Here is a 14,681-nt window from a genome sequence, read left to right as displayed (position 1 = left end):
TCCACCTAGATCCTGCCCGGACTCTGCCTGAGACTCTCTTGTAAAGTGCCATGACAACCTAAATGATCTCTTGGTCATAACCCAAATCCTGTAGGCGCTGTAGGAGGTGGGCTCTCGGAACTGTATCAAATGCCTTGCGGAAATCCACAAAGCAACAGTAAACCCTCTGCTTCCGTGTCCTCGCCTCCTTGATGATACACCTGAGCATGAGAGATAAAGAAAGAAAGAAAGAAAGTTTATTAAAGTCTTCGGAAGACCGATGGGTCTATGAGACTATGAAAATCCTGATACAACAAGCTGTGGTAGTGGAGCTACTAAACGAGCGTCCATACCAATGCAAAATGCAAAAATGCAGAATGGCAATACTAAGTCCTAAGTACAACATAGTCATGTCGATGGTCGACTATATATCAGTCTCAGCATCATCATCAATATCATCATCATCATCGGCAGTAGCAAGATATCAGGATGGATGAGGCAGTGGAGGCATGAAGTCGGCAATAGAGTGCTATCGGCCACTCAGAGGTGTGGTCCTGGCACATCTCCTAGTCGTAGCTCTGCGTTTGACCAGGGCTACTGTGACCCCCGTTGGTCGGGCTCCGACTCTAAAGAAGGAGGGGATGTCCCCAAGTGTGATTTGTGTGTTGACCCTCTGTCTGAGCTATCGGGTCACAGGACCTGGGTCACGGTCATGTCGAGGCCTCGTCTCGTGGGGGTCCATGTGATCTAGCTAAAAGAACTCCATGATAGAGCTCTGAGAGGGATCAGCCAAGGAAGAAGTCTGCTCCTATCTCCGTGCTCGAAGTATCCTCTCATGGTGTCTAAGTGCCTCATGAATGAAACTTGTCAAACACCGTTGGTCGGGGTAGGAGAGGAAACAGGCCAAAATCCCATAACTATCCTTGAAGAGGTAGTGGAAATGCCCTCGAATCTCATAGTACACAGGACACCTGAAGATGAAATGTTCCTCTATCTCAACTTCCTACATGTCACACATTGTGCATATGCGCCTCTCCCTGGGTAGTCGCTCTGCTCTGCCACTCTCGATGCGAAGTCTGTGTGAAGAGACCCGGAATTGCCCAAGAGAGATCCTCAGTGAGTGGGGTAGGTGAATCTGCATGTATCTTGGTGGGTCAACAAACGGGCCCACTCTGCATCCGACAAGTTTGGCCCCCAACAAGGGCTGCCGTACATCCCCGCTGGGCGAACCAAGGAGACATGTGGCATGTGGCCACAAGGACTCAATTTTTGTTATCCATTGTCGAACCTGCCTCCTCGAGTGACACATCTACAAGGCAAATCAACAATAATATCCTACCTTCACAAAGTTTCGTGATGAGAAAAGGCTTATGGTCCCCAGAAGAAGACCAGAAATTATGGCGGTGTATCTCCGAGTATGTCAACGGCGGATGGAATGATATTGCACATAAAGCCGGTAAATGCAAGGAGACGGGTGGTCCTTGTTTTGGGGATTTTTGATTTCTCAAAGACCATGATTTATTATCGACCACTCGGTTGAGATTGATAGTGTTCATGAGGACTTGGGATTGTTCCTTGTTTTTCCATGTTGCTGCACTTGGGATGATGTGGCATTATAGACCACTCCCATGGTTGTTTATTCATATTGTAGAGGCCAGGGATAAGTTCTCACTCTCCCACCTCTGATTTATTTATTTATTATTGGAACAAGTTACTTCTTACTGTAAAAATTGGAGCATGTTGATTGATAGACCATTTTCAACCAAAATCCTGGCTGTTAAATCATCCTGCTCACGTATATTTCTTTCATGCAGAAAAGTTACCTTACGATTCTTTATATTGTCTAGAACTAGGTATTCTAGGGATTGTAGAAGTATTTCCCATAGTTGGGTAAATAAATGAAAAACCAACACTGTACATGTATTTCCCATAGTTGGGTGAAGAAAATGAAAACCAGCATTGAAAGAAAATATTCTTCAAATTACTCATTTATAAAATCCCAAGTGTTGGTACTGACATTTTTCATAATTGGAGCCAATGCATCACAATGTTAGAAGAGTATCTTCAATGATCCATAATCTGTATGACATCATAATTTTTTAATCCATCTGCTATCTACCAGCCAACTCCTTCTGTGACCACAGCATTCATATGAGAGGATGCTATAAGAAATGATGCTTCGTTTATGTTGTCTCTGACATTACCTATTCTCTCTACAAAGCGGATGAACTCAGCAGAATACCTTCCCACTCATATTTTGGATGCCTCTAAATATGATTAAAAGCCTGATCTTGCTTGAGACGCCTTTACAGGCCAACTGTATGAATCAAATAACTTGAAATATCACTGCTATTAAATTAACTTGATATGGACATTGATTCAGCTGCTGATTTGGCTGTCTCAGAAACCTCCCCCTTAAGTGAGCATTGATTGTCTTCCTCATCACCAGGTTTAAGGATTCCCTTCTCAAAGGTTACAGCCACCATATTGAAAGGAAAATTCGAAGGAAGCTCCATTTCAGCTTCACCCATGCAGAGATTTTGTAAAGCCAGGCCTAAAGAATAGCCTAAAGCTCTCGCAACTGGTATAGCCACTGCATTGCCCAATTGCCGATACCTGCTTTACATTACAGAACATGGACGTCAAAGCCCAACCTGTACAAGATTTAATGAAGTACCAGTACTTTTTTTTAAAAATTTGAGTACTATCTTTTCAAATCTTGCCGCACCTCTCCTTTATGGGTCCAAAAAACCTGTAATAATCAGGGAAACCTTGCAACCTTGCACACTCTCTGATAGTAAGGACACGGTCTTGTTCTGGATGTATGATGATCTGGCATGAAAGGTGAAAACATTACACTGTGGAAGAATTTTAGAGCTCCTTTCAAGAGAAAAATGAATGACGATAAAACCTGAGCATGGGGCGAAATCCTTGTCACCACAGTTGAAACAACTTCATCCCACCATATCCGGCCAAAGGGTCTGCATGTGAGAAAAATAATACATAAATATATCAAGCAGGATTCGAGCATTGTGCACCTCCTATTAGATATAAATTTTGAATACTTAAATGCATCTTCTTCAGGTGTACTTCAGGTTCAGTGTATATTTGCAACTCAGAGAAACAGATCATAACATTGATTGAATGCCATGTTCAAATAGCGCTGAGCATTAGATTGAAATGAACAATATCAGTTAGTAGTAAGACAATAATGTAACTTCATCCTCTACACCATCAACTCTGAAACCACATGAGAAGTACTGGGAAATTTTGGTGATCAGACTGAAAAAATACGAGGCAAGGTTTGGATATTTCTCACTTCCATCATCATTGATCTCAAAGGTTTAGACTTACGTGTAGAAACCTGAGAACCTGTGACAATTTGCAGAAATCGGCACGAAATTTACTGGCTATCATTGTAGTAACCTTGCTGGTTGTATGTCTGTATTTCCATATTTTCATGCAGCCATAAATTACACCACTGCAGCATATTGCAGGTCCCAGAAAAATTACCGGAGTAACCATGAAGACGAGTGGTCCCAAAGGAGAATCTCGTTGATGGACAGCGAGTATCTTCTACCTTTTTGTAATGATGAGTCACATGAGCTCAAGCTAATAAGTGGGTAAATAAGTAATCACGGATCTGGTCTAAATGGCTTATTGAATCCGTATAGACAGATCTTGAATCTGAAGCTCAGTGAAAATAAATGTGTAAGGCCAGCAACGTACAGAGAAATCTTGTTTTGCTGAAGCTAATATAGCTTTGGTAGCATTTCTTGATGCTTTTTTTTTGCAAAACTGTTCATTTTTCCCTCTGGTAGATCAAGTGATGTTGATAATGTTCTGTATCTTTTAGTGGAATGTGGTTGTAATAATGGTGTGTCTGATCTTTTGGATTATTCAAATGCATTGCGTGTCTGTACTTGAGGTAGCTGCAAGGGCAGCTGCACAGAAGAGTAGAGATGAGCGATCACTGATTCTTTGTAGCTTGAAGTTATGTGATGTTTGAGAGACATGTTTACATTTGAAAGTATTATGACTGGGAATAGCTGCACCCACAGTTCAGTGCAAGGGATAGCATGAAATCGGGTTACACAAGGATAAGTAGTGGGTGATTCTTCTGGACTATAGGCACCATTGTGCTCTGCAAGGTAGGTAGCAAGTGTTGAAATATTTCTACTAGTTGAAACATGTTTTAAATACAGTTTCAGATTAATTTAATTTCTCAAAATGCCACTGGTGCACTATCTAAAAACAATTATGGTGCTGGTGTAGCTCACTCAGCAGAAGCCACTAGAAAGAATGGACGGGCTTGATGTGAGACCCGCCACAATGGGAGATTCTGAAGGACAGTGGAGCCTTATTCAAACGACCTTGATTGTTGAATGGGAATCTTGGCCAAGAACGAACATAGAGAGTGGGGCACATTCAAACATGTCACCACCTCAGTTGATTGTTCTAACAGTTAAATTGAGCACCTTTATAAAAAGAGTTGGATTGCATGAATGAGGCATTTGTGTGGTCAGAAAGTTATCGAATCTTTGCAGAAATTCTACCGACTCCCTTGTCCGTAGACTCTTCAATCCATCCTACAGCTCCCCTTCTCAGCAAGATGGTCAAGTCATCAACAGTTTTGCTTTCAAGGAGCCATCCTTTGACATCTTTTCCTACTTAAATGATGAGAACGGAGGACAGTTGAGAGGATTGAACATCAACCACCTTCACACTTTCGATTGCATGATGCAGGCAAATACCTCAATTGGCTGACTTGTACATGTGGATGAAGAAGAGAAAAATTGAAGCTCCTTGAGAGCTTTGTGTAATGAAGAGTCCGGTTTGGTGTGACCTGTTCTCTCAGTTCCATGTGTGCATCATGTTGACATGTCTAATCATGGTATTGTTTGAGTATGAGACTAGAGAGACGCTTTGAAGGTGGGTTCTATCGTGTTTTTCGACATGAGAGACATTTGCATCACTTAGGCAATGAACTAGTTGTCCTTGATGACATTTGCCACCTCTGCCTTTGTTGGATCTGGTTTGGCCTTTCTAGAGCCGTTCTGTCCTAAACCTGCCTTTTTTAGGAAATTGTCCCGGTTTGCCACAATTGAATTGGAGGCATAGTCCGGAAAGAATCCCGTCATCAAGCAATTTTGGGTATTTGGTCCTGATGCTTGTTTCCATGTACACATTGACACGTGGATCAAGCTGGATTAACAAAGCCGAAAGTATGGTGTGGCCTTGTAGGCTAGTTAGGACATGTAGTCCTAGTACACCTACTTCACTTAGGACATTTTAGTCCTTAGTTGACTAGTTGACTTTGGGGTCATATAATGGCAACTCTTGTACTTTCTTCATTATCCATTTATAAGTACACTTGAGTTTCCGTTCCATTGCTTCCCACATAACAACAATGGTATCAGAGTAGGATTTCTTGCTCCTACTTGCATCCTCCCATGCTCTAGCTTCAGCCCAACTCACTCCTCTCATGCCACGAGTGAAGATGGGAGGTTGCCTGATGTGTGATGAAGTACGCATGGGAATGATTCTGTTTACATGCTTCAAGCATTATGTATTTGTTGGGTTTTAGAAAATAGCAATATAACACGGCCTCGACTTGAGCCACCATTCTTGATCTGCAGCTGTCATCCTGCCTGCTGTTGTTTGAACTCCCGCGAGCTCACCATTGCAGCTATTGATGTTCCTCTGTCATTTGTGGTGCTATAGCTTTTGCTTCAGCTCCAAGCAGCCGTGACCTATTCCACGCAGCTATCAAAGTTATCAGTGTTGCCATAGCTATCATTTGTGGTGCCATAGCTTTTGCTTCAGCTCCAAGCAGCCGTGACCTATTCCACCGAGCTATCAAAGCTATCAATGTTGCAACCTGCTTCAAGATTTCAAGCTGCTCATGTCGCTAAAACAACTGCGACAAATAGTTGTGACAGGTTTCTATGCCATTTTGTATTGCTTTGTGCCACCAAGTATTTGTACTGGCTGCTCCACATATCCGTATAGTGCCATACAGTGTATGGACATCCATGCAATTCCGTACAGGTTGTCATTTGCAGTTTGTCAAACGCGCACATCGGTTCTACATCTATCTGTACAACTCCGCGCCTCTATTTTGCAAGCCAGTCACGATTTGAAGTCACATAGAATTTTGGGCTTTCGGTTGATATTGGTTCAGATTAACCACCTTGTACTCAAATTGGCGATTTGCAGATATCTGGGCCTTTTCTTGAATTTGCACTCTTTTTGGTGCAATTTTCCTCAAGAAATTGGGGCTTTTGCTGTCAAATCACATTTTGAGGCTATTTTCCTCGGGGAATGGAGGGGCTCCCCCTTTTTCTTTCAGACTTCCACAAGGTTGAGATGGAATTTTTAGCCTCAACCTTGGTTATTTTGTACCTCTTTTGAGGAGTCTTTTCTCATGCATTGGATGATGCATTTTCGCCTGGATCTTTCTCTTGCAGGTTTTATTCATACTTAATGGAAGTCTACTTTCGCAAAAGAAAAAAAGAAATTTGAGAGTAAAATTATGCATTTCCCCTTTATTTGGCAGACTTGGCCCAGAATTGGGCCTTTTTGCTTCAATTGTTCTTGGAATCAGCCTTTGTGCCTTTGGGGCTCTTTCACAAGTACCCACAGTGCAAATTGCAGCTTTATGCCCTTGATTTAGTGGCTGGACAACGTTTCCTTGGACAGACATTTACAGATTTGCAAGCAGATTTTGCAGGACAGATTTGTGCATTTTGGCTCAGTGTTTAAGCAGGTCCATTTGGTCTTCACATTTCTAGAGCTTTTGCTATCATTTTTGGGTTGAAATTTGCAGATTTTGTGTTAGCTTTTGAGCAGCCTGCTCATTGTTGCAATGATGGCCTGGCTTTGACCTTTGCAAGGCAATTGCTTTTTTGGGGATTCTCATTTGCAATGGCTAACATTGATTTGTTTGTAATGATTTCAGCTGAACACAAGCTTGATGGTACCAACTATCCCATGTGGTCATACTTGGTGTGCCACTTGTATCCAAGAATTTATGGGTATTGTATCTGGATTAGAGACTAGACTTGTCTCTCAAGCATAGGCACCTGCTGCCACTGCATCCACTATAGGTGGTGCCATTGCTACTATAAAGGTGGGGAGAATTACAGTGTCTGAGGGGGGGTTTCTTAACACTTCCGGAAGTATTACCGGAGGCCTAGGGCCACTGGTGCGAGAAGCGAGTAAGACGTGCCATAAGTGTCACTGATGGTACGTAGGTGAGTGCTTGTCGATGGTGTCAACTATGTGCAAGCGGTAGATGGTGTCAACTATGTGCAAGCGGTACAAGTGCTGAAGTGATGTGAGCAAGAAGAAGACCAAAGCGGAACAACATCATGAAAGCCATCCCTCGACATGAACAGCAAGGAACTTCAACCACATGACACAGGTCCGTTGTACCAGGTGAAGGGAGAGGAGGGGAGGAGAACACAACGAAAAGAGATTTTAGAGTAGCGAACTCTAGCCTCTCACTCCTTCACTCCCGCCTCTTGTTCTTGCCAGAATGTCCCTCCCCTTTCCCCTTTCCCCCTCTTCACCTTCTCCTCCTTTGCTCCACCCCCCGCTACCAATCTCCCCACCTTCTTCCTATTGGTTGCCTTCTTGCACCCTTAGCCATCCTTAGCCATTCCACCGTTTGTGGGCCGCTCTGTCCTTGATGGCTTCCGCAACACTCCAGCCTGTCCTGGGTCAGTGAATCCCGTGCTCCATGTGTTCTCCTGCGCTCCTGACACTAGTTGGTTGAGAGGGTTGGTGCACCACCTATGCCTCTTAACTGATGGACTGCTTCCCATGTGCACCAACAGGTGTATCCCGCGTACCATTGCGCCAATACTTCCCTATGATTGACTTTGACCATGGTGAGTCGAGGTTGAGGTTTGGCACTCTTCAGTCATGTATTGCTTCCGTCATGTCCATGTCAAGTCCATGTCATGTCCAAGTCATGTCCATGTCAAGTCATGTCATGTCCAAGTCATGTCCATGTCAAGTCCAAGATGTGAACACATGTGAACACGCTGCGACTAGGTATGACCAAGGTCTAACAACTTGGCATGTTGCTGAGGTGACCATGACGTGACCCAAGTGTGACTCTTGGTGGGTCGCCATAAACTTTGAGTACAACAGATCCCCCGCCACTATCATTCACCGTCCCGGTGAATGACCGAGGATCTTGTGAGAGAAAGTTAGGTGTAAATTACAAATAAGAAAGTGACCTTGGGGTTGACATCCCAAAACTGAAAAGAAAGGGCTCATGGCCTTACAACTGTAAAACTGAAAAAAGAAACTGGCTCATGGCCATACAAGTGTAAAACTGAAAAAAAGAAACTGGCTCATGACCATACAACTCCAAACTCCTTATTTACATGAGAATCCAAATGTACAGAGTTCGCAAAAAGATATGCCGAACTAAAAGATCCAGGAGCTACTGCTTGCTGAATGAAAGTCAAGGAGGGGGAAGGGGTGGGTGTGGTGGGTGTGCTGAGGTTCCGGGGCTGGTCCTTGCCTCTTCCTCGACTGTGTCCATGAGGTTGCGGATGTCCTCATATTTGGATTTATACCTGTGGTAGCCAGACCTGTAATGTTCACATCGAGATTTGAGAGCAGCATTTTCATCTTGCAGCCCATGGAAGTTGTCCTGCAACTTGGAATGTGAAACTTGGAGATGGTCTTTTGCCTCGCGAATCTGCTTCATTTGACTCCGCACCACGTCCACCTGTTGATCCACAGTATGCTTATCGGCAGCCAGTGAGGTGTATCTGTCCTGTAGGGCGGCAAGCTCCCGCTGAATTTGAGCCTGTTGGGCTGAATGGTGGTCCTCCAAAACTTTCTTGGTGGCTGTCCACTCTGCCTCCTTTGCTACAAGACTTTGCTGAAACTCGTCGTGCTGAGTTTTCCACCCAGCTTCCCTTGCCTGTAGAATTGCTCCCCACTCCGTTTTTTTCATTTGCAATGTTGTATCCCATTCTTTATGCATGCTGGCTACCTGCTTCTCATGTTCCAAGCGGAGGTGTTGCTTCTGTGACAGAAGCTTGCAAACCTGACCCGTAGTATTAAAGAGGGAGGCACCCATCTGAATGAAGCTGTCATCTATAATGCGTTGAGCCATATGAAGGGATCTTTTAACCCATGCATACCTGTCCCGATAGGTCATTCGGTCAGCCATGTCAATAAGTTCGCCATATTCCTCGAAGGCCGCTTTCATCCCCTCTTGCTCTAGGTCCTCTAGAGCTGCCACTGGAGCCAGTGTGTCGATGTCTAGGTAACAGCTTGGAGCTTGGGATACCTTCTTGTTGGAAGCGATTGTCTCTTGCAAGGGAAGTGTGAAAATTTGGTCCAAGTCCTCCTCCTCCATGCAAACAGAAGACCGCTTCCGCTTTAATGCATACAGCAGCCGTTTGTGTTCCTGGCTCTGTTCCTCTATCTGGGCCTCATGGGTGAATAGATCTCCCGAGGAGGTTGCGAAGTAGGTATCCAACATATCATTTTGAGGAAGTGGAGGACAATCCGCTGGAAAAGGTATCTTACCCCCAGCAAAAATAACCTCGCCAGGTCGAGTTTCCAGTAAGTCCTGTTCAGCAGCCTCCATACTTGGTTCAGGGGTCAGTCGTCGAGACACCCGGGGTGGGGTCTTCGCATCACCAGTGGCTCCCAAAGTAAGATTCAGGTTCAATAACCTGTGTCGTTCTGATGCCTCTCCATCAAGAGATTCCAGGGCAGAGGTGCCAGCTGCCGTAACGGTGCCTGCTGCCGTACCTTCTGTGGAGTTATCCCCCTGAGTTGGGGGATTAATGTGCATATCTTTGCACCCTACTGACCCTGATGAGATGATTGGAGGGGAAATGGTCATGACTGCGGGTGAGGTAAGTGGTAATGTTCTGCCATGGTGGGTGAGACCTGAGGAGGGCAGGGGAGTGACCGGAAGAACATCATCAGGGAAATCACAATTTGCCTCGAAGGGGATGGATGGAGAGGCGACTCCTGCATGAGCAACTGATGGCAAAGCTCCAGAGGCTGGCCCAAGAGGGAATGGCTCAGAAACCTGTGCTACAGATGTGGGTGGAGCAAGAGTGGGAATGGAGACTGGAGATGCAGATCTGGAGGGAGCAAGAGTGGGAATGGGGACTGGAGATGCAGATGTGGGGGGAGCAAGAGTGGGAACAGGGACTGGAGAGGAAGAGAGGACAGAGACTGGTGCAGCAGAGGCCGAGGATGCTGGGGCCGCACGAAGGGCCAGTGGAGATGATCTCAAGTGGGGGATCATAGGAGCGGAGGGTGGGCGGTGAGGAGAGGATGAAGTATGTGAAGGTGGAGGAAAAAGTGCAGGCGTTGCAGCCCGCCACTGGTGCAAGAGGTAGGTGAGGTGAGGTCCACAAGTACATGTGTGTGTGCTTCGGCGTGTGCGATTTCGAACAGTGGCCCGGAATGTTGAATAAAAGAGAGATGCAAAATCATACTGAGTGATGGTGAAGAGAGCATTAAGAGCATTACAGATACCTTTCGTGATGTAGTAATGCCCGGGTGCTGAATAGAAGCGAGTGAAGAAGTAGCGTGTGATCACTGCTTCTCTGCTTCCACCTTCCAAAACCTTTTTGCAATCATATCCCCTCCTGTTGGGTTTGCACTGTGAAAGGAATGACAGGAGATGTGGTGAATCGTCGGAAGGAGGCTGAATAGGGAGAGCAGGGAGCCCCATGTACTGTGAGACCAAATTGGGTGTGAGAAGCTCCCTGGAGCCCATGAACTCAAAAGTGTCTGTGACATAGTCGTAAGATCTGATGAATCCTGTACACAGTTCCACATCCACCGGAGGGAAGATGACCTTGTCGAACTCAGTTAGACTGAGGGTCTGGATCTCGAAAGATGACAATACGGAGGATAGTTTGAGGTTCGGATCCAGAAGAGGTTTAAACATAACCCGAACGTGGGAGAGGGGAGGGGTGGTTACCGAAGGGCTCTGTATCTCCGTTGGCCCACCCGACCCTTCTGAATGTGGTCTCCGTGCAGAGGGGGTGTAATCTGAGCCCCCATGGTCAGAAGAGGAGGCACTGGAGCTCTGGGAGTGGAAAAGAACCCCCCGCTGCTGTCTTGATTGCGGTGGCTCACCATCCGAGATGATAGTGATCTCCGGACCAAGATGGGAATGTATCGCTGATGAAGTCGGTCCTGCTAATGAAGTCGGCCCTACCGATGAAGTTGGCCTTGCTGATGGAAGTGGCTCTGCTGATGAAGTCGGCCTAGCTGATGTAGTCAGCCCTGCTGAGGCTGTAGGCAGGGGTGAGGTCATGTGCACTGTAGAGGCTGCCTGAGACGTCATGGCGGTATAGAAAGGAATGAAGAGCTTATCTCTGGGCAACCTTGGCTTATACTTAGACTTCTTCTCGAGCATGAAGAAGAACAAGAGGTAAAGTGTAAGCTAATGACGAAGCAGGAGAGGAAGCTGATGACGAAGCAGGAAGGTGAGTGATGACAAGGCAAGAAAGGAAGCAGGAAGGGAAGGGGGGCTGGTGACGAGGTAGGGGAGCTGCTGTCGAGGGCTTGAAGTAGGAAGGGAAGGGGAGCTGGTGACGAGGTAGGGGGGCTATTGTCGAGGCGTTGGCAAGCCCACTGAGATAGAACGAGAGAGTGGGGTAGGTGGTGACAAGAGGGGGAGCTGATGGCGATGAGAAGGGAAGCTGATGGAGAAGCACGAAAGTTAGAAAGGAAGCAGGAAAGGAAGGGGCGTGAATGACGAGGCAAGAAGGAAGCTGGCCAGATGATAATCGTGAAGGGGAGTCGATGAGGAGGTCTAGAGAGGAAGCTTGCGAGGTGCTAGTGAGGAGGGGAGCTGGCCAGGTGATAACGGGAAGGGGAGTTGATGACGAGGTCCAGAGAGGAAGCTGGCGAAGTGCTAGTGAGAAGGGGAGCTGGCCAGGTGATAACAAGAAGGGGGAAGGAGAATTGCGATGAAGGTAGGGCTGCAGAGAAGGCGTTGGAGGGAAGGCTGCAGGGTTTTGCAAGATGGCGATGGAGGGAGAGCTGTAAGGTGGCGATGGAGGGAGGGTGGCGATGGAAGGAGATGGAGAGCTGTAAGGTGGCGATGGAGGGAGAGTTGTAGGGTGGCGATGGAAGGAGATGTAGGGTGGCGATGGAGGGAGAGCCTGCAGGAGAAGGAGGGATGCAGGAGAAGGTGTTGGAGGGGAGGCTGCAGGCTGCGGGAGGGTTGCGATGATAGTCTGCAGGAAATATGCGAGGGAGGGAGAAGGAGGGAGGCTGCAGGAGACTGCAGGAAATATGCGATGGAGGGAGAAGGAGGGAGGCTGCAGGAGACTGCGCTGGAGGGAGGCTGCAGGAGAAGGAGGAGGCTGCAGCAGAGGGTCGATGCTGTAGGAGATATGCGATGGAGGGGGAAGGAGGGAGGCTGCAGGAGACTGCGCTGGAGGGAGGCTGCAGGAGAAGCGTTGGAGGGAGAAGGAGGGAGGCTGCAGGAGAGTGCAGGAAATATGCGATGGAGGGGGAAGGAGGGAGGCTGCAGGAGACTGCGCTGGAGGGAGGCTGCAGGAGAAGGAGGAGGCTGCAGCAGAGGGTCGATGCTGTAGGAGATATGCGATGGAGGGGGAAGGAGGGAGGCTGCAGGAGACTGCACTGGAGGGAGGCTGCAGGAGAAGCGTTGGAGGGAGAAGGAGGGAGGCTGCAGGAGAGTGCAGGAAATATGCGATGGAGGGAGAAGGAGGGAGGCTGCAGGAGACTGCGCTGGAGGGAGGCTGCAGAGAAGGAGAAGGCTGCAGGAGAAGCGTTGGAGGGAGAAGGAGGGAGGCTGCATGAGAAGGAGGGAGGCGGCAGGAGAAGGAGGGAGGGGAGGCTGCGTATGATTTCGTAGGCTGCAGGAGAAGGAGGGAGGGGAGGCTGCGTATGATTTCGTTGTCTGGAGGGGGGGAAAACAGCCATAAATATAGAACGAAGAGATCCAACTTTAGAAAAGTAAGCCAAAATTAGCATGAGTGGGCTGCAAGATGCGGTGGAGGAGGTGGATGAGCTGATCCCAAGGATCCACGCTGAGTTTAGCCAGATGCTAAATATAGCAGTGGTTGGAATTAGGAGAGTTTAGCCAGATGCTAAATATAGCACTGGTTGGAATTGGGAGATAAAGGACAGACGCTGAATTTGGTGGCTAAATATAGCCTTGGTGGGAGGGGGTAGGTGAGAGAAAAAGCGGTGTGGGCAAGAGGAAATATTTAAATGAACACGGTGGGAAAATTGGAGTTTGAATTTTACTCTCTCTCTTGGATAGGATATTGGATCAGGGTGTTATAGAGGCTGAATGAAGCTGAAGGAGGGATGAACCAAGGGTGAACCAAGGATGAACAAGGGGTGACCTAGGAGTGAACATGGGTGACAGAGAGGTGAACAGGGGTGACCTAGGAGTGAACATGGGTGACAGAGAGGTGAACATGGGAATTGACATAGGAGTGAACAGGGGTGACCTGGAGGTGAACAGGGGTGACCTAGGAGTGCACATGGGTGACAAAAAGGTGAACATGGGGAGTTGACATAGGAGTGAACAGAGGTGACCTGGAGGTGAACAGGGGTGACCTGGGAGTGAACATGGGTGACAAAAAGGTGAACATGGGGAATTGACATAGGAGTGAACAGGGGTGACCCAGAGGTGAACAGGGGTGACCTAGGAGTGAACATGGGTGACCTAGGAGTGAACATGGGTGACAGAGAGGTGAACATGGGGAATTGACATAGGAGTGAACAGGGGTGAACTAGAGGTGAACAGGGGTGACCTGGAGGTGAACATGGGTGACAGAGAGGTGAACATGGGGAATTGACATAGGAGTGAACAGGGGTGACCTGGAGGTGAACAGGGGTGACCTAGGAGTGAACATGGGTGACAGAGTGGTGAACATGGGGAGTTGACATAGGAGTGAACAGGGGTGACCTGGAGGTGAACAGGGGTGACCTAGGAGTGAACATGGGTGACAGAGAGGTGAACATGGGGGGTTGACATAGGAGTGAACAGGGGTGACCTAGAGGTGAACAGGGGTGACCTAGGAGTGAACATGGGTGACAGAGAGGTGAACATGGGGAATTGACATAGGAGGTGAACAGGGGTGACCTAGGAGTGAACATGGGTGACCTAGGAGTGAACATGGGTGACAGAGAGGTGAACATGGGGAATTGACATAGGAGTGAACAGGTGAACAGGGGTGACCTAGGAGTGAACATGGGTGACAGAGAGGTGAACATGGGGAATTGACATAGGAGGTGAACAGGGGTGACCTAGGAGTGAACATGGGTGACCTAGGAGTGAACATGGGTGACAGAGAGGTGAACATGGGGAATTGACCTAGGAGTGAACAGGGGTGACCTAGAGGTGAACAGGGGTGACCTGGAGGTGAACATGGGTGACAGAGAGGTGAACATGGGGAATTGACATAGGAGTGAACAGGGGTGACCTAGAGGTGAACAGGGGTGACCTAGAGGTGAACATGGGTGACAGAGAGGTGAACATGGGGAATTGACATAGGAGTGAACAGGGGTGACCTAGAGGTGAACAGGGGTGACCTAGGAGTGAACATGGGTGACAGAGAGGTGAACATGGGGAATTGACATAGGAGGTGAACAGGGGTGACCTAGGAGTGAACATGGGTGACCTAGGAGTGAACATGGGTGACAGAGAGGTG

At 47.5% G+C, this 14,681-nt stretch overlaps 1 protein-coding gene across 1 annotated transcript in view; it reads right to left on the bottom strand.

The window, feature by feature from the left end:
* Positions 1-2,336: 2,336 nt before the first annotated feature.
* The window catches only part of LOC147883570 (DNA (cytosine-5)-methyltransferase CMT3-like), a 185,510-nt gene continuing 173,165 nt past the window's right edge, over positions 2,337-14,681 (bottom strand). The window contains exons 21-23 of the mRNA XM_087399517.1: positions 2,891-2,960; positions 2,708-2,811; positions 2,337-2,595 (exon numbers count right to left, since the gene is read on the bottom strand). Coding sequence (XP_087255643.1) covers positions 2,337-2,595; positions 2,708-2,811; positions 2,891-2,960 — 433 coding nt within the window. The remainder of the gene's footprint in view (positions 2,596-2,707; positions 2,812-2,890; positions 2,961-14,681) is intronic.

Source organism: Dipteris shenzhenensis, chromosome 28 (assembly GCF_047967505.1).
Source record: "Dipteris shenzhenensis isolate YYH24624 ecotype China chromosome 28, Dip_SZ_1.0, whole genome shotgun sequence".
Taxonomy (NCBI): Eukaryota; Viridiplantae; Streptophyta; class Polypodiopsida; order Gleicheniales; family Dipteridaceae; genus Dipteris; species Dipteris shenzhenensis.
Note: the sequence above shows the minus strand (reverse complement) of the source record. Positions and strands in the feature narration are given on the sequence as shown.